The 23,595-nt window shown below is 45.1% G+C and overlaps 1 protein-coding gene and 1 pseudogene across 1 annotated transcript; both read left to right on the plus strand.

Annotated features, from left to right (window-relative positions):
- Window positions 1-1,856: 1,856 nt before the first annotated feature.
- On the plus strand, window positions 1,857-2,885 carry LOC122033533. The gene is made up of 2 exons (XM_042592578.1): window positions 1,857-2,338; window positions 2,638-2,885. Exons 1-2 carry the CDS (start codon window positions 2,241-2,243, stop codon window positions 2,855-2,857), a joined length of 318 nt encoding a protein of 105 aa, XP_042448512.1. The 5' UTR covers window positions 1,857-2,240; the 3' UTR covers window positions 2,858-2,885.
- Window positions 2,886-2,896: 11 nt separating this feature from the next.
- Window positions 2,897-23,595, plus strand: part of LOC122033532 — a 28,549-nt pseudogene continuing 7,850 nt past the window's right edge.

Consider the following 23,595-nt stretch of genomic DNA (forward strand, 5'->3'; position numbering starts at 1 on the left):
GCACTCAATCAGGGTGCCCTGAAATACTTCGGGCACCCTGCCTCACTTAGTCGAGCATAACAAATCTTTTTCTCTTTATATATATATATATATATATATATATATATATATATATATATTATCTGCACATCTATTAGGTGTACACTTCTAGACACCTCTCACAGGTCCGAGTGTCTGAAGTCACCCTAGGCGTTCGAACTCCCAAAGATGAATTGGGGCGTCATGACTCTGAGTATTTAAACTTGTGAAGATCGCTTAGGAGTATAGACTGGATAGATGTATAACAAATACCCCTCTTCTCTCTCTCTCTCTCACTCTATATATATATATATATTATCTGCACATCTATTAGGTGTACACTTCTAGACACCTCTCACAGGTCCGAGTGTCTGAAGTCACCCTAGGCGTTCGAACTCCCAAAGATGAATTGGGGCGTCATGACTCTGAGTATTTAAACTTGTGAAGATCGCTTAGGAGTATAGACTGAATAGATGTATAACAAATACCCCTCTTCTCTCTCTCTCTCTCACTCTCTCTCTCTCTCTCTCTCTATATATATATATATAATGGTTTAGTTCCAAACAAAACAAAGTGCATGCCAATTGACATCATCAAGCACAATTGTCTGGGACTTTACTGAGTCATCTAAAATGAAAGTGGGATCCACAATTATCATTGGTGTGACCCATCCTCAACCATTTACTTGCCTTTCTCGTGATTGCATCACCTCCCGAAATTAGTGGGCCTTAGATTGAGTAACAAAGGACTAGATTCATATCGCCTCCCAAAGTCAAGATTCTCATACCGATATGTCTTTTAGTTGCCTCTTTCCTTTTACACAATTTTCATGTTTCTTGAAGCACTCCACAAAGGCACTAGGATTAGATTAGTCATCCTTGACATCCACATCATGATGATTAAGTTGTTAACACCCTTCAGATGTCGAACTCATAGCTAGCTTATTGCCACCAATGCAATCAAGTACTCTACCCTTCCAAGATCATGCATATTTAGATATGTTTAAGAATCATATCCTTCACTTTTATAGGAATGAGATTATGAGCCCTAAAGACTCCTAAGTTGAAGATGATTTCATCACTTTCACTTTGGTAGCATGAGCTGCGTCCTTGTGCATTCCGCCAACCATCTTGTCTTCATTGGACAAACATCTGTGTTTGAAATAAAAAATGGACACCATCGGCAGCAATATCAATTGGCAACACAGTACAAAATGCAACCACATCAACGAAAACTTCATGTGAAAAAAGGAATCAAACAAATGCAGCAACATCGAAACATACTTCAGAAGGAGAAGAGGAAACCTGGAAAGGGCCATGAACTACTGAAATTTTTAGTAGTTTAAGCAAAAGGAGGTGACAAGCACTGGGCGAGGTGTGTCAGCATTGCTTCTACTCTTCCTACTAAGTACGAACACGCCATTCGATCCCCCACTTTCGTCGTTTTGAAAAGAAAGCCCCATCCTTACCCCCACCATTAAAAGACTATATGATTGCTTATTATACAGAGATAAAGAAATGCTTTGCCTTTTAAAAAGCCTCCGTCCCTCACTGCCTTCTTCCTCTGACTGGCTTTCCTCGTAATTTAACGTGAACATCGAGGCCCAAAGTGCGGAACTATGAAGCACAGATGAGGCCTGCGAGCGCTCGCATGAGGGCTCGTATGTTCATTGTTTGTTTCTTAATGTTGTCGCTACCCGTGTTGTGATTGGCGGAGAATGAGTGGGTCCGAGTTGAGCAATTTCCAATAGTGAAAACTTGGTATCTGTTTAAATTTATCGGTTGCTGAGTGGGCAGTATAATTTGCGAGGGGTTTCCGGTTTTGCCCTCGAAGAGAATGATTGACAGAGGCTGCGCTTTAATTTTAAAGAAGGTTGGCTCTGGAACGCCTTATTTCTGTTCTTAAGGCGTTCGCTCCGAGGAGGAGCTCGCGAAGCCTCCCTGGTGGCCAAGCTCGTCGATGGGTGGCTGGCGACCCGCTGCAAAGGAGGAGGAGGGGAAGGCGGCGCGAAACAGAAGGAAGAGGGGCGGCGGGGTGAGGACCATGCAGGCCGGGCGGGGCTCTTGCCGCGGCAGTTAGGCACGCTGGGAATATCTATGTATTTCCGCAGCGTTGGCGTTTGTGCTTCCTAACTCGATCTTTCTTAGACATCTCTCCGTTTTGGTACTTTCCCGCTGCGGCAAAGTTTGGTTCTTTTGGTTCAGAACAGAGTGCGGTTCCTCATGGGGATGCCGTTGAGAGAGGGGCTGAAGAGACTGTGCCTTGAGTCAGGGTGGTCCTACGCTGTTATATGGAAGCCGGTTGTCTTCGAGCGTCGAGTGTAAGATTCATGCCTCAATTGCTTTCACTTGTAATATTTCGTCGGATAAGATTTGGCTGTGATAGGGTTTGTTAGCTTCATAGCTTGCCTTTGTTGAGCCTGGCAAATATGGAAATGGTTCCACTTAGGTTAATCTGTTAGTTAATGATGAGTTGAATCTAACATAGAGGTGGGTTAAGGAAGGAGAATAGTGTTTGTTTGTGCATGTATATGACAACATACAGTGATTTTTTGAATTTCTTTCAAGTCCGAAATACATGTTCCGGCAGTTGTTCATGGAACCTTTTCTGAAATTACAGACATTTGATCTGGCAAGATGGGTACTGCAACAAGAAGCCCAATATCTCAAGCTTCAAGATCTCTAATTTCCTTCGTAAGGAAGAAGATGTGGGTATCAAGAGTGACGGCTTAGAGCTAGGCTGTGAGAAGCATGATGGAACACACGCTCTGGTTCACAAGATTTTGGCATCTCAGGTCCATCTCGTCGGAGATGGGTGTGTGCATATGCGCCATTCTTGATATTACATTTCTCTTTTAATTTTTTTGGTATGCGACACCGACTTCTCACTCCTTGTTAAATTTAATTAATCAAATTTATTTCGGTTTAATTGGACAAGCTGCTCTATCAGGAAAATATAAGTGGATCCACACAGACAAATTTAGTTCTGAATCTGAGGTATATATCTTAATGTCTTATCATATAGTTGAACTAATCTATAGCTCCTAATCATCTCCATGATGCACATTTTACATGTGAGAGCATTGTCGTTTGAAATGGGTTGTCTTGCTTGCTTTAGCATCCAAAACACAATATCTTTTTATAGATCCTTATTTGGTTGACACTTGAGTTTGCTAAGTTATCAGCTACTTGTCCAACCCTACCCACAAGTGATGACCATCTCGTCCTGTTGCTCTTTTTATCTTTTAAGTTTTTCTTTGAAGATGTAGAAGTGACTCAAAAGATCCTGATATCTGCCACAATATAGCCATACATAGAGTTCAATAGTGGGATAAGATCCGTGTAGCTGATCCAGAACAGTTCAAACTCATTGGATTTTTATTTTTTTTTAATTTTTGTTGGATTATGTAGACCTATTAAGATAGCACTAGCTATTGCTACCGGAACTTCTCCTGTTGAAATGATAAAGGGTCCATCAATTTCGTTTGAAAATTTGAACCAGATACTCAATTTATTTGATATTATTTATCTGATTCCCAGCATATGCAAACAATTCAATTAGCATTGTTCGCTAGAATGTCTATAACTGGATTATTCACTGTACAAGCCAGTGTATGAATTGGATGGGAAGTTAGAGATCCATGAATAAGCTCTCATGTTATATCTCCACCTTCCTTTGCGTATGAATTACTTTATCTAGCTTTGATTAAATTTGAAAACATCTAAGGTTCTAAGATTTTGACTAAGTGCTCCTTCATTAAACATTTTTTTTTGGCATCCTAACTAATTTAACTGCATTCTGCAAGGGCCTTGCTGAGATTAACTGTCAGATAGAAGCAGGCATGCAGGTAAGATATTTAACTTTTTTGTTTCTTATTTTTCTCATTTGTTCTAAAGCTTTAGTTTTTGTTTTACATTTTTGTTTGTTATTCTTAAATTCTGATGACTTTATTGTTTGGCAGACTATTGTAATTGTCCCTGTGCTTCCATATGGCATAATACAACTTGGTTCTACTCAATTGGTACTCTTATTTCCACTATACTTCTTCTGAATGTCCTATTTTTACATTGTTTTGTCCTTTAGTTTTTACTTATTGTTTCAACTTTCAAACAAATAGTTGACACAATAAAATCTGAAATGTTAGCTTTCAGGCACTTCATAAAATGACAAGGGGTTGCATTAACAAACTAGGAAGAATTAACTTGCACATGGTCGCTATTTTTCTAAAAAATAGTTGAAAAGATTTCTATTGTACGTTTAATATTTAGTCCAAGATGCCTACATCATTGTTGATAAAAATGTTGCAGAAACATACATTTCATCATAAAGTAATTTCTTAAGATTTCTTTTACTTTTGTGCAGAAACATCCATCTATTCTTGTTATAGAGGGGATTTATGCTAGTGGGCGTAGGTGGTATTTCAGTGTATACTTATTTTATCTGTTATTTTCCTTTGTATATGTTGTTGAATTTAATATCTCTTAATGTTGACTCACATGTGATTTAAGAGAGTTGCGATACCGAAACCCGTTAAGTGATCTAACTTGTTGTTATTGGGTTTTGGGTTATTGGATGTGAGTTCAATGTGTAGAACCCTTTTGTCCAATCCATTATTATCTATGGGCTGATAATGGATTGTATTCCTATATAAAGGATAGGCCCCCAAGAGTTTAAGAAAAATCTTGACCTAGTTTCTTGTTCCCCATTGACAAGAAATTTTTCGGCGCCGTCATCCACTAAGCCCCTTGGAAGACCTTCCTTTTTACTACATCTTCTTCCACAGATCAAACCGACGACGCTAAAGACAAGGGTATGACTCTTCAATCAGGTTCCTTGTTTATTATGCTTTCTGATCCGGTGGTAAGGATCGGGGGCCCACATAGGAAGGGGTCAACGACACGGGAGAGTCAAAGTCCTGGCTGAGCGGGGTGGGGAAGTCGCTTGGCCGACCGGCCGGAGTAAATCCCGGGCCGGCGCGTGATAGCTCGACCTGGGGTCGAGCTTCCGATGTTCACAAGCTCCCTTATAGAGGAACCGTCGGGCCGAGCGGCCGATCCGCTTGGCCGAACCGCAGATCAACTAGATCGTACTCCCGTCCGAGTATTTGACCGAGCGGCCTTCTCGCCCGGTCTGATGCGCATACGCACCCAAACGCCCTGGAGGCCGCGCGTGCATCCCGTCCGGCCCAGTAAGAGACAAAAGACTTAGAAGAGGACAAAAAGGGGCAGCTAGTGATGTCCTTCGAGATGACCGCCACGACAAACAGCGACGGTCGTCGGGCCGCATCGAGAATCGTGACGGTGGAAGTTTCACCGCCGCGGAGATATGCTGATAGTTATGGATGGCGCCGACACGCTCGACACAACCATTCTGAGGTATGCTGAGGAACGCGACGCCGAAGCGCTGGCGCTCTTCTGGGTCCTATATAAAGACCTCCGGACTTGACGGAGGTATGTTTTTCATCTACTGTAACCACAGTCTCTATTCTGCCTCTGTTTCTCGACTTGAGCGTCGGAGGGCCGCCACCGGGAACCCCTTCCCGCCTATTGCAGTTCCTGAGGTCCACGCCACCGAGGAGATCACCCGAGGCAGAGAGCCGCGCCCCGCCATCGACTCACGGACAAGATCAACCGACGCCGCCGGGAACGCACTGCCAAGCGTAAAAGATGGAAGAAGCTGGACGCCAACTCATGGTGACGCTCTCCCGAGGAGCTCGACGCACTCATCCAAGCGCGAGCAGCAAGATGGTCGAACAACAGCAGAAGGCCCAAGCCGAGCGGGCAGCGCAGCAGGCGCATCAGCATCGGAGGGCCGAGCGACACCCAAATATCGGCCGGAGCAACTAAGCAGACCGGCACGCCAGGAGACGCTCCGCCCGCCCCTATTCCGTTCCATCGGGCACTGTTCCAGACTCCGTCGGAGCTGACCCTAGCCAACCAGGGATCGTCCGATGAAGCGCCCGTGCGGGACGCCAGGAAGGGGAAGGCGCCGCGTGCTGAGTCATCCCCCGAGCGGGTCAATCGCCAGTTCTCCGAGGCGATCTTACAAGACCCTCTCCCAAAGCATTACGCTCCCATATCTATCGGAGAATATAATGGTACAACCGATCCGGACGACCATCTCGGTAAGTTCGATAATGCTGCTACTCTTCATCAATACACCGACGGAGTCAAATGCAGAGTCTTCCTCACTACATTGTCCGGTTCGGCACAACGCTGGTTCCGAAGGTTGCTGGACGGATCCATTAAGAGCTTCAGAGATTTCCGAACGACATTCCTTCATCACTTTGCCAGCAGTCGACGTTATCAGAAGATCAGCGTCAGCCTCTTTTCCATGAAGCAAGGGCCAAGAAAAACTCTCCGAGCCTACATCCAACGCTTCAACCAAGCAGCTATGGACATCCCCGCGGTCTCGTCTGAGACAATGATGCATGTTTTTACACAAGGCTTAGTCGACGGGGACTTCTTTCGCTCGCTCATCAGGAAGTCGCCTCGCTACTACAACCACATGCTGAAAAAAGCAAGTGAGTATATTAACGTGGAGGAAGCGCAAACGGCTCGAAAGAAGGAAGCGCCATGCGAGCTCTCAGCCCAAATCGAACGGAGAACACACACTAACCAGCAACCGTCGAGAGGACCATGTGCCGAGGGAATGAGGCCACCTCAAGATTTCAGGTCGCCCGCCGTGCAGCACATTGCGGCCGAGCGGCCTAAACAAAAAGGCAGGGTATGGACGCCCATGTTTTGCAAAATCCATCAATCAACCACTCATAACACTCGAGACTGCCGGAGTCTCCCCTCGGTCAACCAACCAGAGCCGAGGAACTATCGCCGCCGATCACCTTCACTGGACAGGCGAGCTCATTATCAGCACGCCGAGGGGCCAATAGTTAGGCGTTCACCCGAGCAGCACCACCATCAGCAGCAATATCACCAGTCAAGGGCCAACCCTCGAGTCTCCCATGACCGAGTCAGACCATTTGCTCGGGAGGAAGAAAATAGAAGTAATACCGCTCGGGGGGAAATCAATATCATCGCTGGTGGACCAACAGGTGGTGACTCCAACCGAGCCCGCAAGTCGTACGTCCGACGACTGGAAATTCATGCTGTGGGATGCAGGCAAGAGAAGGCGAGCGGGCCGGCGATCAGCTTTGGTCCTGGCGACCTCGAGGGAGTCGAAGTGCCGCACGATGACGCCCTCATCATCCGAGCGGTAATAGCGAACTACACTATTCATCGCATCTTGATTGACACAGGGAGTTCGGTCAACATTATCTTCAAGAAGGCGTTCGACTAGCTCCAGATCGACAGGGCGGAGCTACTACCAATGACCACACCCTTGTTCGGATTCACTGGTAACGAGGTTCAACCAGTCGGTCAGATGAAGTTGGTCATTTCACTTGGGGAAGAACCACTCTGGAGGACACAGACCGCTAACTTCATCATTGTGGACGCTCCCTCGGCGTACAACGTCATTTTGGGCCGACCGACCCTCAACGAGTTTCGGACTGTCGTCTCAACTTTCCATCAGAAGATCAAGTTCCCCGTGGAAAACCAAGTGAGAGAAGTCAGAGGCGATCAGTTGGCAGCACGGCGCTGCTATGTGGAGATGGTGCGAGCCGAGTCGAGGTCTGCTCGGAAGGCCCCCCGTATCGAGGTAAACGCTATAACTGAAAAATCGCCTACTTTTGCTTATGAAGAAAAGGAGGAGGTACAGATCCACCCGGCCCGATCGGAGGCCACGACGTTCATAGCCTCCGACCTGGAGGCAAGTCAGAAGGAGGAGCTGACCAGATGTCTCCAACAAAACCACGGCGTCTTCGCGTGGTCGACGCACGAGCTGTCAGGAATCTCGCCAAGCGTCGCGCAGCACGAACTACACGTCCGGCCGGACGCTCGTCCCGTCAAGCAAAGGAAGCGGGACTATAGTGCCGAGCAGAACGTCATCATACGGGCGGAAGTCGAGAAGCTCCTGAAGGCCGGCCACATATGCGAGGTACGCCAAGTCGGCTCGCAAATGGTGCTAGTCTCCAAGTCCGTGAACAAATGGAGAGTCCGACGACTCGTGACCTAAACAAGGCGTGCTCAAGGATTTTTACCCGCCACCTTGACGACCAAATGGTGGACTCATCCGTTTGCGTGAACCGACATACGCCGGATGCTTATCGTTATCACCAAGTGCCGCAAGACCAAGAGAAAGTTAGCTTCATTACCAGACGCACCATCGCTATAACGTGATGCTGCTCGGACTAAAGAACGCCGAGCTACGCATCGCCTACGAACAAGGTGTTCAAAGCGATCGGAACTTAGAGGTATATGAGATGACATACTCATTAAATCACTTGAGCTACCGATCCGCAGATATAAGAAACCTTTTGACGCCGCGAACGTCTGAGTCAGTGAACCCCGTGGCTCGCTCGAGCCAAAGGCGACGCTCGATACGTTCACCGAGCGTGGCATCGAGGCGAACCAGCAAGGTGAAGGCACCGCAGGATACCGCCACCCGAAACCTTAAGGAAGTTCTGGCCTCACCACGGATAATAAAGATTATCGCGATTCATCTCCGGACGGCCGATCGAGCTTGCCCTTCTTCAAGATTCTGCGAGCTACTAAATTCCGGTGAGATGATGAATATGACCGCTCAAGCTTGAAGGTTTATCCGAACTCTCGCCTTTATTAGCCAAACCAATTACCATGAGCCGCCCGTTCTACTTATCATCGACCAAGCACGCCATTTCTTAAGATCGTACGACCGTGAAGAACAGGTATTTTCTAAGTCACATTAAGGATGCCAATCCCGCTACATGGTCTCGAGAAGCTTGCTGTCATTCTCGCCGCCGGAGGCTCGCCTTATTTCTTGCACACGATAATCAGCATGATTCAGGAGAGTCCTCCTCAACCCAGAGGCGTCCGGACGGCTTATCAAATGGACAACCGAGCTCAGTGAATTCGATATACAATACCAGCCTCGAACGACGATTAAGGCGCAGTCCTTAGCAGATTTCATAACTGAAGTACAGAACCCCGAGCCCGCAGCCTTATGGAGAATATTTGTCGATGGATCATCCACTCGGCTCGGAAGTGGAATCGGGATCTTACTACTTTCTCCTCAAGAAGAGCAGATGCATATGTCTGTCCGGCTGGATTACCGAGCAACAAATAATGAAGCTGAATATGAGGCTCTCATAGCCGGCCTGCAGGCTGCTCGACATGTCGGGGCCAGTCGGGTGGCCCTCTACTCGGACTCTCAGCTCGCCGCCCAGCAGCTTTCAGGAGCTTTCGAGATAAACAATGTACGGCTCAGGCTCTATGCGGACGCCTTCGAGAAGCTCAAAACCAACTTCGAGGAAGTTGTCATACAGAAGATTCCCCGAACGGAGAACCAGGCGGCAGACGAATTAGCTAAACTCGCTAGTTCAATATCGCCGGTCGTCATCCAGCAACCGATCGAGCATGTATCCTTGGTGGCACACATCGACAGAATGGAAGACCTCACGTTCCCGAGCGATTGGAGAGCGGGCATAATGGAATTTTTACACTCTGGAACTACGCCGTCCAATCGGGAGGAAGCCCAGTTACTGAGAAGAAGAGCCGGTCGGTTCACCCTCATAGGGACCAGCTCTACAAGAAGGCTTTCTCCCGACCGTTGTTAAAGTGCGTCAGATCAGAGGATGCGGAATATATATTAAAGGAAGTGCATCAGGGATCTTGCGGAGGACATTCGGGTGGTCGCTCGCTGACAAGGAAGATCCTGTTAGCGGGGTACTTCTGGCCGACCCTTCAAGAAGACGCCGCCCGGACCGTCGCCCACTACCTTTCCTGCCAGAAACACCACTGCTTTTCCCATCGGCCAACGGAGGAGATGAAGGCGTCTACGGTATCCTGCCCGTTCGATCAGTGGGGTATGAATATTGTAGGGCCTTTTCCCATGGCGACCGGACAGCGGAAGTTCTTATTGGTAGCGGTAGATTATTTTTCAAAATGGGTCGAGGCCGAGCCGCTGGCAAGAATAACCGAGTAGATGGTTAAGAAGTTCATCTGACAACACATAATATGCCGGTTCGGTATTTCCCGACGGCTCGTGTCCGACAATGGGCGGCAGTTCGACGGCCAAGAGCTCCAAGCATGGTGCGAAGGGTACGACATCCAGCAGCACTTCACTTCCGTAGCATACCCCCAAAGCAATGGGCAGGCCGAGGTCACCAATCGGGAGATCCTTCGGATTCTTCGCATTCGGCTTGACCATATAGGGGGAAGCTGGGTGGATGAACTATCAGGCGTGCTATGGGCCATCCGCACGACCCCAAAAGAGGGAACGGGCGTTACTCCGTTTCACTTGGTATATGGAGGAGAGGCGGTCGTCCCAGCCGAGGTCGGTGTGGAGTCCAAGCGAATATTGAGCTACGACAAGGACAACGCCGAACGGAGACAACTGGAGCTGGATTTGATTGACAAGGAGCGAGCCAAAGCAGCCGTCTGACTAATGGCGTACCGGCAAAGGATGAAGCAGAATTATAACAAGCGAGTAATACCCAAAGCGTTTCAGGTCGACGACCTGGTATGGAAGAAGGTAAAGCCGGTCGGCGATGTGAGTAAGCTGGAGGTCCCATTGGCCGACCCCTTTAAGGTCATTGAAAAGCTCCGATCGGGCGCCTACTATCTCGAAGATCAAGACGGGCGACGGCTGGAACGACCATGGAGCGCGAACCATCTCCAACCGTACCGAGCTGGGTGAAAGGTGCGCCAATGTAATCATTTAAGCAAGTTTCGTTCTCCTGTACCCTTTAGCTGCAGGAATTGAATCACAAACACAAGGGTATACGAATTTCCATCAAACGACCATCTCCATCAAACCGTCGAGTGTCGCTTGGAAGGAATGCGTTTGGAGAAATAAACAAGAACAGAATTGAAGGGTTATAGTGACTCGTCGCATGGCCAATACATAGACAAAAGTCGGATAAAAGTAGGATAAAAGTCAGATAAATGCGGATAATATTAACTTGCTGAACGACGAGTATATAGATGAAACTTCAAAATTTAAAGGCGCTCCTCACTCCAGAACATTAAAGATGGGCTCGAGGATGGTTTCCAGCTGTCCGGCCAGGTCACTGGGGGGATAGACGTCGTCTCCGGAAGATGACCCTGATGGCATTCGTGACAGTATGCACACCAACAAACTGGCGCCATCTTAACCCTGCCTACGCAGCTTGGTAAAGTAGAGGATGTATTTTTAAGATGGGAAGACATTACTAAAAATATGGTTGCTTTGCAGAATTTCACAGACAACTAGGACAAGGTCGATTTTATTGAAAATCTTTTAGGAGAAGCAGATAGATTGACCTGGATTCAATGGCGGATGACCTACCCAGAAGAATATCAAGAATTGGTAAATTCAGCTGAAGGAAGAAATGATACCCAAAACATACTTTCCCAAATAAGACAGGTATTTATTCTAGAAGATCCTTTCTAAGGATCTACAGATATGCAAGATAATGCCTATAGAGACCTTGAAAGAATATCATGCTCCCATATTAAAGATATTCTTCCATTTATGAATGATTACATGAATTTAGCTGCAAAAACTGAAAGGCTATTTACTGGTTCAGAATTATCTGAGAAATTTTGGCTAAAATTACCAGGTGACCTTGGCAGAAGAATTAAAGCTGCGTTTGAGAAAAAATACCAAGGAAATACCATAGGAGTTCACCCAAGGGTCCTTTTTGCATACAAATACTTGGAGGAAGAATGCAAGCGAGCGGTCTTTAATAGGTCATTAAAAGATCTATCATTCTGTAATCAGATACCTATACCAGGATATTATCAAAAGAAAGGGAAGTTCGGAGCAAGAAGATCCACTACTTATAAAGGAAACCCTCATAACTCTCATGCCAGGATTGAAAAAAAAAACACCTTCTAAGAAACAAGAAATGCAAATGCTTTCTATGTGGAGAAGAAGGCCATTTTGCAAGAGACTGCCCCAAGGAATACCGAAACACAAAAAGGGTAGCTATGTTTGAAGGCCTTGAGCTTCCAGAAGATTATGAGATAATGTCTGTCCAAGAAGGAGATGAACCTTCTGACGCAATCTATAGCATATCCGAAGGAGAAGATCACTAGGTATTTCTAAATCTCAATGAATCTCTATTTGTATTTATAGAGGAGAAAAATTGCTATATGATTGGAAAGGAAAGTGGATGACAACCCATGGTACGGGTCACTAAAACCCAACACGATTGCAACCACATATGGATAATCAATGATGAAATCTCATACCCATATGAAAGATGTTACTGCTGCAAAAGAATGACGATGCAAAAACACAGGATGCACTGTTCTACATGCAAAATAACATCATGCGGTATGTGCTCAAAACATTATTTTAATGTTACAATTCCTATTCAGCAAAAAGCACCAATTCCATACAATCCTAGTAGTCTTGTTCAAGAGCAGCAGGTATATATTAATTGGGCCGAAGCAGAGATGGCTAGATTAAAACAAGAAGTCGAGGCAACCAAAGCACTTTCTATTTTGTAGATAGAACAATTAAAAAAGGAATTCCAAGGCAGGGAGGAAGAATTAATAAGAAACGCTTCTGCAGATAAACTTGAAGCTGATACTGAAAATGAAGAACTTCGTTTAAAGGTAGACCTTCTTGAGCTAGAAAATGCCGACCTCAAAAGGCAAATATCTAAAAATCAGAATGAGGAAGTTTATCAAGAAGAAGAAGAAGCATATTTGTCACTGAAGGGCGAGAAAAGGATCTCTCTACTTCTGAAGTAATAGCGCCAAAAAGAAAAACAAATGGCCTTTTTAATCTTGTGATAGAGCTCAGCATGCCAGGGGTGAAAAACTTCAAAGTTAATGCAATATTAGACACCGGAGCTACTACATGCTGCATAGACTAAGCATCTATACCACCAGAAGTCATTGAAGACAATACTTTCATTGTCAATTTCAATGGAATTAACTTAAAAACAGCTGCCAACAAAAAACTAAAGTATGGCAGTATGAAGATAGGGGAACACACTTTCAGAATACCTTATACGTATGCTTTCCCCCTAACAATTGGAGGAAATATCACCATGATAATCGGATGTAATTTCATCCGATCTTTATACGGAGGCATTCGGATAGAAGGAGATGAGGTAACTTTCTACAAAAATATAACTACTATAAAAACTCAACAAACTGTTGTTGCAGTATCCACCCTTGAGGAATTGGAACTTGAAGAAGAAGAGTACAACCAGATTCAAGAGCAAATCTGTACATGGCAATCAGGTACTCTACTGCAAGACCTCATAAAAGAACTTACTGATACTGGATACATTGGGGATAACCCCACCAAATATTGGGACAAAAACAAGATTACATGCAAGCTTGAAATTAAAAATCCTGATCTTATTATTGAAGACAGGCCCCTGAAGCATGTAACCCCTCAGATGCAAAAATCCTTTAGTGCCCATATAAAAGCTTTGTTGAAGTTAAAGGTAATCCGACCAAGTACAAGCAGGCATAGAACTACAGCAATTATTGTCCATTCCGGCACTACAGTTGACCCAGTAACCGGAAAGGAGACAAAGGGAAAGGAGCGGATGATCTTTAACTACAAACGTCTCAATGACAATACTCACAAAGACCAATACAGCCTCCCAGGCATCAACACCATTATTAACAAGGTTGGCCGAAGTAAGATCTATTCAAAGTTTGATCTTAAAAGTGGTTTTCATCAGGTGTCAATAGATCCTGAATCTATCCCCTGGACTGCATTTTGGGTTCCTGATCGACTCTACGAATGGTTAGTCATGCCATTTGGATTAAAAAAATGCTCCGGCTATTTTTCAAAGGAAGATGGACAACTGCTTTAAAGGTACAGAAGATTTTATTGCAGTTTATATTGATGATATTCTGGTTTTTTCCGAATCTGAGCAGGAGCATCGAAGTCATTTGAAGGTCCTATTAGAAATCTGCAAAAAGAATGGGCTAATATTAAGTCCAACAAAAATGAAGCTTAGAAGCCCAACTATTGAATTTCTTGGTGCAACAATAGGAGGATCAAAAATCAAGCTTCAAGCCCACATTATTACAAAAATAGCTGATTTCAGTGATAGTGAATTACAGACAACCAAAGAGCTTCGTTCATGGCTGGGCCTCCTTAACTATGCCCAATCCTATATCCCTAATCTGGGAAAAATCTTGGGCCCATTATACTCTAAAACAAGCCCAAATGGTGAGAAAAAGATGAATTCACAAGATTGGGCTTTAGTACGCAAGGTCAAAGCAATAATAAAAGAACTGCCTAATTTAACTATACCACCGGCCCAGTGTTATATGCTTATTGAAACTGATGGCTGCATGGAAGGATGGGGTGGCATCTGTAAGTGGAAACTTCAAAAGCATGATTCAAAGGCAGAGGAAAAAATCTGCGCGTATGCAAGTGGCAAGTTTTAATTCTATTGGGAGACCCATATCAGGGTTTAACAGTAGAACAAGATCAGACATATATTGACATAGAGTGTCTCACATGTCATAATAGGAAAGATATTTTTAATTATCTTAATGATTACAAAATTTTGGTTGCTAAATCTGGAAGAATGTTTATAAGCCCTGAATTATCTGATAAGTTATTCAGGAAGATGCCACCTATAATTGGAAACGAAGTTGAAGCAGCATTCAAAGCAAAATACCCGGCAAATCAGGTTGGTGTTATTCCCAGAATACATTTTACATACTAATATTTGGCAGAAATATGTAAGAAAGCAGCCATACAAAAAAGTGTCAAGGATTTGACTTTTTGTAGTAAAATACCTATTCCTGGGTATTATAACAAGCAAAAGAAATATGGGCTCCGCAAAGCGAAAACTTACAAAGGTAAACCTCATGATTCTCATGTTCGTGTATTTAAGAAAAAGAAGGCAGATCAGCAAAAGAAGTGCAAATGCTTTATTTGCGGAGAACCAGGTCATTTTGCCCGGGATTGTAAAAAGCAAACAGGAAATATTGCCCGAGCAGCAATTCTGGATCAGTTGGACTTACCATCAGATTATGATGTCCTCTCAGTCGACTAAAATGAAGCAGATTCAGACGCCATCTGTTCTTTCTCAGAAGGTGAAACTGGAACAGGTTATATTAATCTTATTCTTGATGACATTCCTTGGATACAGGATACTATCTATATGCTAGGGGCAGAAAATTGTGGATGGAGAAGTCAAGTCTTCGTTGGAGATAAAATGAAAAATTGCCAACACCACTGGGAGGAAAATCAAGTCATTACTGACAGCAAGTACCTCTGCTGTACGCTATGTAAGTTGATCACAACCGATACTATGAGAATTCATTGTCTAATTTGCAGGATGACTGTATGTCCTGCACGCGGCCCCTTTTATCTGAATAAAACCCTGAAGCTTAAGAAGACAGAAGTCATTCCACCATATCATAAAGAAGAAAGGGTTATCCAGGAACTCCTTGATTACACATCCTACTTGAGAAGTATTATGAGCAAAGCACCACAACAAGAAGAATATCAAATTCTGAAGGTTAAATGTTTAACCAGTACAGCAAAAATACCTGTTCGAAAGACAAAAGGAGCAACTGGTTATGACTTATTCTTAGACGAAGAAGTGCATATATTACCACAACAACAATACATGGCTAAAACAGGTATTAGCCTAGAATTTACGGATGGGTACTATGCGCGTATTGCACCAAGATCAGGCACAGTACTTCGTCTTAATTATCTAATTAATGTTGGTGTCATTGATTCAAATTTCCGGGGAGAGGTATGTGTGGTTATTTACAATTTCTCTACAATAACCTTGTCTCTTGCTCATGGTAGTTCAGTAGCTCAGTTAATTTTTGAAAAGATTATGACACCACCGGTAATTGAAGTCACTAATCTTGAAAGTACTGAGCGAGGAGACGGAGCATTTGGTTCAACCAATATGATAATAACTGAATAGATTGAATCAGAACCAAGTGCACAGGAATTGGCATTTTCAGCTTCCAAAAAATCCTTAATTAATAGGCTCTATAATATGGAGGTTATTCTACAAATACCAGGTATCAGTAACACAAAGGTACAAGCAATTCTTGATACCGGAGCAACAACATGTTGCATATGTAAAAATGCAATGCCAAAGGAAGCCTTCGAAGAAATCAATTACAAGGTTTTATTTTCTGGAATCAACTCTCAACAAGAGTCTTCAAAAAAGTTAAAGAATGCGTATATGACCATGGGCATCCACAAATTCAGAATTCCCTTCACATATCAACTGGAGATGAATTTAAAGGATGGTATTCAGATGTTAATTGGTTGTAATTTTATCAAATCTATGGCAGGAGGACTCAGGATTGAAGGAACAGAAGTAACCTTTTATAAGGAGATCACAACTATTAAAACCTCTCTAGAAGTTTTAATTTCTGCTAAAGCAATCCCTGAGCTTGAGCTTGATGAAGATGAGTATTTAAATATTTATGATATTTCTCCACAATACTCTCTATTTAATATTGATTTCAAGGCGCGATATTCTCCCATATTTCAAAGACTGAAGGAGTCTGGTTATATTGGCAATGATCCTCTCAAATTCTGGGCAAACAATAAGGTATTTTGTACCTTAGATATAATTAATCCTGATTTGACAATACAGGATAAACCGCTGAAGCACATAACGCCCTCTATGGAAGCAGCTTTCAAATTTCATATTGATTCACTTCTTAGTTTAAAGGTGATTCGTCCAAGCAGGAGTCGGCATCGAACAATGGCCTTCATAGTCCAGTCAGGGACAACGGTGGATCCAACCACGGGGAAAGAAATTAAAGGTAAAGAGAGAATGGTTTTCAATTACAAATCCTTAAATGATAATACATATAAGGATCAGTACTCTCTACCTGGGATTAATTTAATCCTTAAGAAAATTGGTAATGGGAGAATTTTTTCCAAATTTGATTTAAAGTCGGGCTTTCATCAAGTAGCAATGGCAGAAGAATCAATCCCATGGACAGCTTTTCTAGTTCCACAAGGATTATTTGAATGGTTAGTAATGCCATTTGGTCTGAAAAATGCACCAGCTATTTTTCAGCGAAAAATGTACTCATGCTTTAAAGACTGTGAAGAATTCCTGGTCGTCTATATTGATGATATCCTGGTTTATTCTGAAAATGAAGAACAGCATTGCCACCATTTAAATCAATTTCTTGACATCTGTCAAAGAGAAGGATTAGTACTTTCTCCAACAAAAATGAAGATTGCCCAGCCTGAGATAGAATTTTTGGGGGTCATTATTGGCAACAGAAAGGTTAAACTTCAAGAGCACATCATCAAGAAAATTATAAACTTTGATTAAAAGGTGATTACAACTTTAAAAGGATTAAGATCCTTTCTGGGTATTCTTAATTATGTCAGATCACATATTCCGAACTTGAGTAAAATTCTTGGGCCATTATATTCTAAAACTTCACCCCATGGTGATAGGCGCTTCAAGGCAGCAGATTGGAAAATTATAAAAGAAATCAAGAGTTTGGTCCAGACATTACCAGATCTAGAATTACCTCCCAGGAAGCATATTTGATAATTGAGACAGATGGAATTATGGAAGGTTGGGGAGGAGTATGCAAGTGGAAAATGGCAAAATACGATAGTAAAAGAACTGAGAAGATATGTGCATATGCCAGTGGAAAGTTCTCCGTGATTAAATCCACAATAGACGCTAAAATACATGCTTGTATGGAAGCGTTATCTGCATTCAAAATTCATTATTTAGATAAAAAGGAAATCACGTTGAGGACTGACTGTCATGCAATCATAAAATTTTTCAACAAATCAACAAGTAACAAACCATCCCGTGTCAGATGGATTGCATTTACTGACTATATCACCGGGATAGGTATTAATGTTGAATTTGAGCACATTGAAGGTACCAACAACCAGCTGGCAGATGCGTTATCGCGAATAGTGCATCATGTCACTAATAAAGTCACTTTACCTGAATGCCAGCTTCAATTATTAAAGCAGGTTTGTGACTCGGTGGAGGAAACGCAAGGTGCAAGCGACAACACAAAAGAGATTCTTGGTGAAACAATCAAAACTCTGTTCACAATAGCTTTACTTAGTGACAAAGGAAAAAACTGAGCCCCGGGGAGCCGTTCTTTCCTTATGCTACTATTGAATGGCAGACAAACTTTAATAATGTAACTTTAGATAAGATTCGATCACTATGAAATCGATCGTATCAGATGCTTTTCCTAGCCTATAAATGTGTGTTCTTAGTATGCTTAGAAACACAAGCGAAAGATACTCGAAGTGTTACTAAGTTGTAAGTCAGAGTACTTGTAAGTGTGAGTTTTACTTAAGTTGTAAGTGTGCCAGAAATAAAATTTCTTGGGTTCAAGTATCCTCACGGATCTAGACTCAGGTTTTCCTCTTGTTTAATACCACGTTTTCGTTCATTCCGACTCTCCGGCGACTATAAACCCTCCGGCCGGAAGACCGTCGAGCTCCGACGTTAAATATCGAGAGTCGCGCCGGCGACTATAAACCCTCCGGCCGGAAGACCGTCGAGCTCCGACGTTAAATATCGAGAGTCGCGCCGGCGACTATAAACCCTCCGGTCGTAAGACTGTCGAGCTCCGACGTTAAAAATCGAGAGTCGCGCCGGCGACTATAAACCCTCTGGCCGGAAGACCGTCGAGCTCCGACGTTAAAAATCGAGAGTCGCGTCGGCGACTATAAACCCTCCGGTCGGAAGAAGACAATAAAGAAGTTAACTTGTGAGTCGTTTGGCCGATCGGCCTAGTAACCAAAAGTACTGCATAAACATCTAGCGAAAAGCCCTTTTGCGAAACAGGATATATTCAGCCAAGCGGACTAGCTAGGCAAAATACTTCGTAAAAAATCCCTTTCGAACACAAGAGAAGTAGGATGAGAGGCGAATAACGGGGAGAAGTACGGGAACATGAACGATGGTTGGTGAGCCGAGCGGACAGCACGCGTATTGATTAGCAAAAGAAAAGGCAGACGAAATGATAGCATATCATTAAAGAAATTAAGACCGAGCGGCCGAATTACAAAACAAGGATAGTCTTTGGCTGAGCGGCCGAATTACATAAGAACTATTCTAGATAATCGTATAGGTCTTTTGGGATGGTGCCGAGGAGCATCGCCTGGTCTTGGGCCGGGATGATGACGGAGTCTGGAAGATGACCCTTGGACTTCAGGTAGTTTATCGTGGCAGCCATGGCAAGTTCAAAGGCAGTGTACATCCGTTCGCAAACTTTCTCCAAGAATTCGTCCGATCGGATGTAATTCTGTCTCAAGGCGGCAACCCGTTCTGGCTCGGCCTCCTGATATTCTTTGAGGGCCGCTCGGAAAGCATCTGCAGCTGCCTGGTGTTCTTGTAAAACAGTCTCTAGTTTCGTGACCTCAGCCGAACGGGCAACCTTCTTGCTGGCCAGCTGGTCCATCAGCTCTTTAACCTTTTGCTCCAGGCCCCGAGCCTCGACGTTCTTTATCTCCAGATCGGAGATAGCAGTGTTTTTCCGAGTGGTGGCTATGCTTATTTTTTGGTCGAGCGTCTTGGCCTGTCGATTGAGCTCAGCCAAAGTGTGGGTCTGATCGGCCGTCTTCTTCTGCTCGGCTGCCAACAAGTTTTGGGCCTTCTTGAGCTCTTTCTGTAGCTTGGCATATGATGGACCCTGGGAAGGTGCGCCGCCCGAACTCCTTAATCTTTTTAGCTCCTCGTCCACCATCGCCAGACGGTTGGAGACGGCAATCTCCTCCACCCATCTCTGGCATAAACAAGAATTGTTAACGGACGATCGGAAAGAATGCATAAAAAACTTCGGAAGAAAATACACTTACCCCGGTGGCCTGCTGCATGTGGCTATTGGTCAAGTTGTTGAGCGGAATCATAGCGACGCGTGTCCGAGCGTCAGCCCACATTTCGGCCAGAGGCCCCTTCATTGTGATCATGTGCTTGGGCGCGGTTCGAGCGGACTCGGGCAGCAGCTCTTCGGTGGGGAGATGCAAGGAGACCCGGATGGTACGGTGCCGACCGGGAGTCGTTTGGGCGGAAGCCGGGGAAGGATCGGAGGCCGACGCAGAAAATTGAGACAAAATCGCCGAACGTTGGACTTGGCGGGGAGCGGGCGGATGGGCGTTGATCGAAACGTCCTCGAGGGGTTCCGCAGACGCATCCAGTTGGGATGGTGTCCGATCGGACGAGATCGCCTCCACCTCCGGCGCTTTGCCGCGAGAATCGGCGGTGACTCGCTCGGACGGATGGACCGCAGAAGTAGCCGAGCGAAGTGGTGTCTCCGTGTGGCGCCTCTTTTGTCGGAGGGGGCGCTCTTCTTCCTGAGCCGAGCCTTCCTCCCGGACGGAACACTCTCGACTAGCAACAAGGCGGCGCTCGTGGAGAGAAGCCGAGCTGACTCCCGCGTTCGTATCGCTTTCTCCTTCACGAGCCGACCGCTCAATGCAAGCGTTCCATTTCTTTGACAACATGCCGAGCCACCGCTTCTATTCAAAATGTCTACCATCACCGACTCCATGACAATGTTCGGCTGCGAAGGAAAAAGGAGAAAATCGTTAGTAATCAAGGCAAATGACAAAGTAAGATTCTTACCGCCGCTCGGAAGGGGGTCTGATCGGACTCAAGCCAAATATATACACGACCCTTCAGAAGAACTTGTTGATGTCAAGCTTCGCAAGTAGCGTGTTGGCATGAAGGTAGTCCTTCGGGTCTTGAACCTCTTAAGCTCGGGAGGCTCATCCGATCCGCCATCGGATTCGAAGGAGGCCCGCCGCATACGAATGTAAGTAGAACTCTTTCCAATGCTTATTGAATGAGGGCAATTTATTAAAGAAAACTAAACGTGCCGAGCCCGAATACGGGCACCACTGGATCGCTAGGTAGTAGAAATAGTAAGACCTCCGGTTGGAGGGAATGTTGTGGATTTTGAACAGACGACAACGCCGCACGTAAGGCAAGGTGTTGGGGACTAGGCTTTCGAGCGAAGGCAAAAATCGCAAACTTCAATAGAAGGGATGAATGGAAATCGCACCTACCGCGAACCGGTCGCTGAAAACACAAAAAGCCCGCCACGCCAGTATGGCCGAGCGGAGGGAGAAGGTAAGATAATTTCGAAGTCGGATGGGATGTCAAAATTATCCATCAGAACATCGACATCGCGCCGATCGAAGCGCGACTCCATGGTGGTATACCATGGGCCAAGAGTTTGTTCTTGAGGCTGAGAGGAACTAGCCATTGTCCGAGCGAACGAAATCACAAAAGGCGAAGAAAAGTAGATGGTAGAAGGAAGAAGATGATAGACGAAACAGTGCGCAAAGGACGAGAACTCGACAAGAAACACAAGGCTAACCAAAAGAGAAAGTAGGAGAACCTTACAATGAAACGGAAGGTCGAGGGAAGAACGCCGGAGATCGTCTGAAAACAAAAGAGCAGGATCGCCGGAGAGCTCAGATAGAGAAACTGGGGAGCACGCGAAGGCAAAGATGCGGCTGGGAGAGAAGGCGAAGGCTTTATAGGGTTGGGCCCGAGCGGCCTCCACTGTCGGATGCAGGTCACGGGAATCGAAGCACGCATCAGGCCATCCATTTCGAATCGCCTCGATCCTGTCGGACACCACGCCACCGCTATACGATGACGGCAGCATCGCCACGTGGCTTTCAGCTACTGGAGTGCAATTAATGAGCGCGCGCTCGACCTTAATGATGGAGATTGGCCAAAACTTCGAAAAGATACCGAGGAATGTTGGCGTTGACTGGCGTTATAGCTACCCTCATGGGGGCCAAGCGGAGGATAGCTGCATATAGACGCCGCCCGGCGTGACTGATGGTCCAGTCAGTCGGACTAATCACCTCCTTCGACTAGACTTGAAGGGGAGGCAAGTGATCCGACGGTACGGACGCGGGACCCCCTTTAAGGGGAGTCAACGTCACGTGGAGGTCAAAGGTCAAACAGTCGACCAGAAAAGGGGTATCCGACCGGCCGAACGGGGTTTAAGCGGAATTAAAGACAACCCGATGGGGACTCGGGTTTCCGATGCTCATAGGGAATAGGGTAACTAGGCCGAGCGGGGCAGCCTGCTCGGACCAAGGCTTTGAGCGACAATGCTGTGAACAGTTAGCCGAGCACGTGACCGAGAATCTTCCCGGTCAAACCATCACCTACGTTCGGTCGGATGCGACGTGCCCGCCGAGCGGCCGGACGCTCGGCACAGGGACAGAAGAGACAAAAGCGTATGACAAGCCCACAAACAAGCGTGTTCATCATAGACAAGGGAAACATCGGGGAACATCTTCTGACAACAAGCGTGTTCGACGACTAACCCATACGCAGAAGTCTATGATGGAAGGTTCTACTGTCCCATTATAGAGGTGCTCGGACTGTAGCAGTATGGTGTCAGGCAAGCTCCACTGACAAGCCCATACTGAGGTATGGTAAGAGGACACGTATTCGCCTCGGTGTGTGTGCATAAGCCTCTTCACAGCTCTATATAAGGGTCCTCATACTTCGCCGTAGGCACGCAATCACGCGATCTCACATCTCCTGAGCCACTTTCTAGTTTTCCTCTTGTCTGACTTGAGCGTCGGAGGGTCGTCGCCGGGAACCCCTTCCCGGCCCGACTTCCTTGCAGGTTCGTCGGAGATCCATACGGCCGGTCAGAGGTCCACTTCACCAGTTGGAAGAGCGCCACGTGCCCAGCGTCCATCGATTCAGCGTTCGGACAGGATCACCATTGTATCCACATAAGAAAAGATTTTAAAAATAAAATCCTTTTATTTTATATGGCCGGCCACACCAAGCTTGGGCTCCAAGCTATGGCCGACCACCCTACTTGGCTCAAGCCTTTGGCTTGGTCGGTCCAAGCTTGCTTGGCCGACCACCTAAGGTTGGGTAGGAAGGTGGATATAGGTGGGTATAATACTTTATAAGTAAGAGGCTACGATAGGGACCGAGAGGAGGAATTGGTTTTGGTCTCCCGATGAAATTAAGCTTTCCGTGTTCGCCCCGAACACCCAACTTAATTTCATCAATAATAATTCATACCACTAAATAATTATTATTGAACTACCGCACCAATCCCAAATTACATTTTGGGCTCCTTCTTATCAGTGTATGTTAATTTCCCTGTGTTTAAGATATCGAATGCCCACTAATTAAATGAGTTACTTATAACTCAATTAATATCTAGCTCCAAGAGTAGTATCATTCAATCTTATCGTCATGTCGGACTAAGTCCACCTGCAGAGTTTACATGATAATCCTTATGAGCTCCTCTTGGGGACATTATCAACTTAGATTACTAGGACACAATTTTCTTCTATAATCAACAACACACACTATAAATAATATCATTTCCCAACTTATCGGGCCTCTTGATTTATCGAGCTAAATCTCACTCTTTGATAAGTCAAAGAAATAAATATTAAGTACATGTGTTTGTTACTATATCGGGATTAAGAGCACACACTTTCATAATAACAAAATGTCTAGTTCTTTTATTAAGTCAGTATAAAAGAACTTTCCTTAAATGGTCCTGCTCAATACACTCAGAGTGT

This window comes from Zingiber officinale, chromosome 11B (genome assembly GCF_018446385.1).
Source record: "Zingiber officinale cultivar Zhangliang chromosome 11B, Zo_v1.1, whole genome shotgun sequence".
Taxonomy (NCBI): domain Eukaryota; kingdom Viridiplantae; phylum Streptophyta; class Magnoliopsida; order Zingiberales; family Zingiberaceae; genus Zingiber; species Zingiber officinale.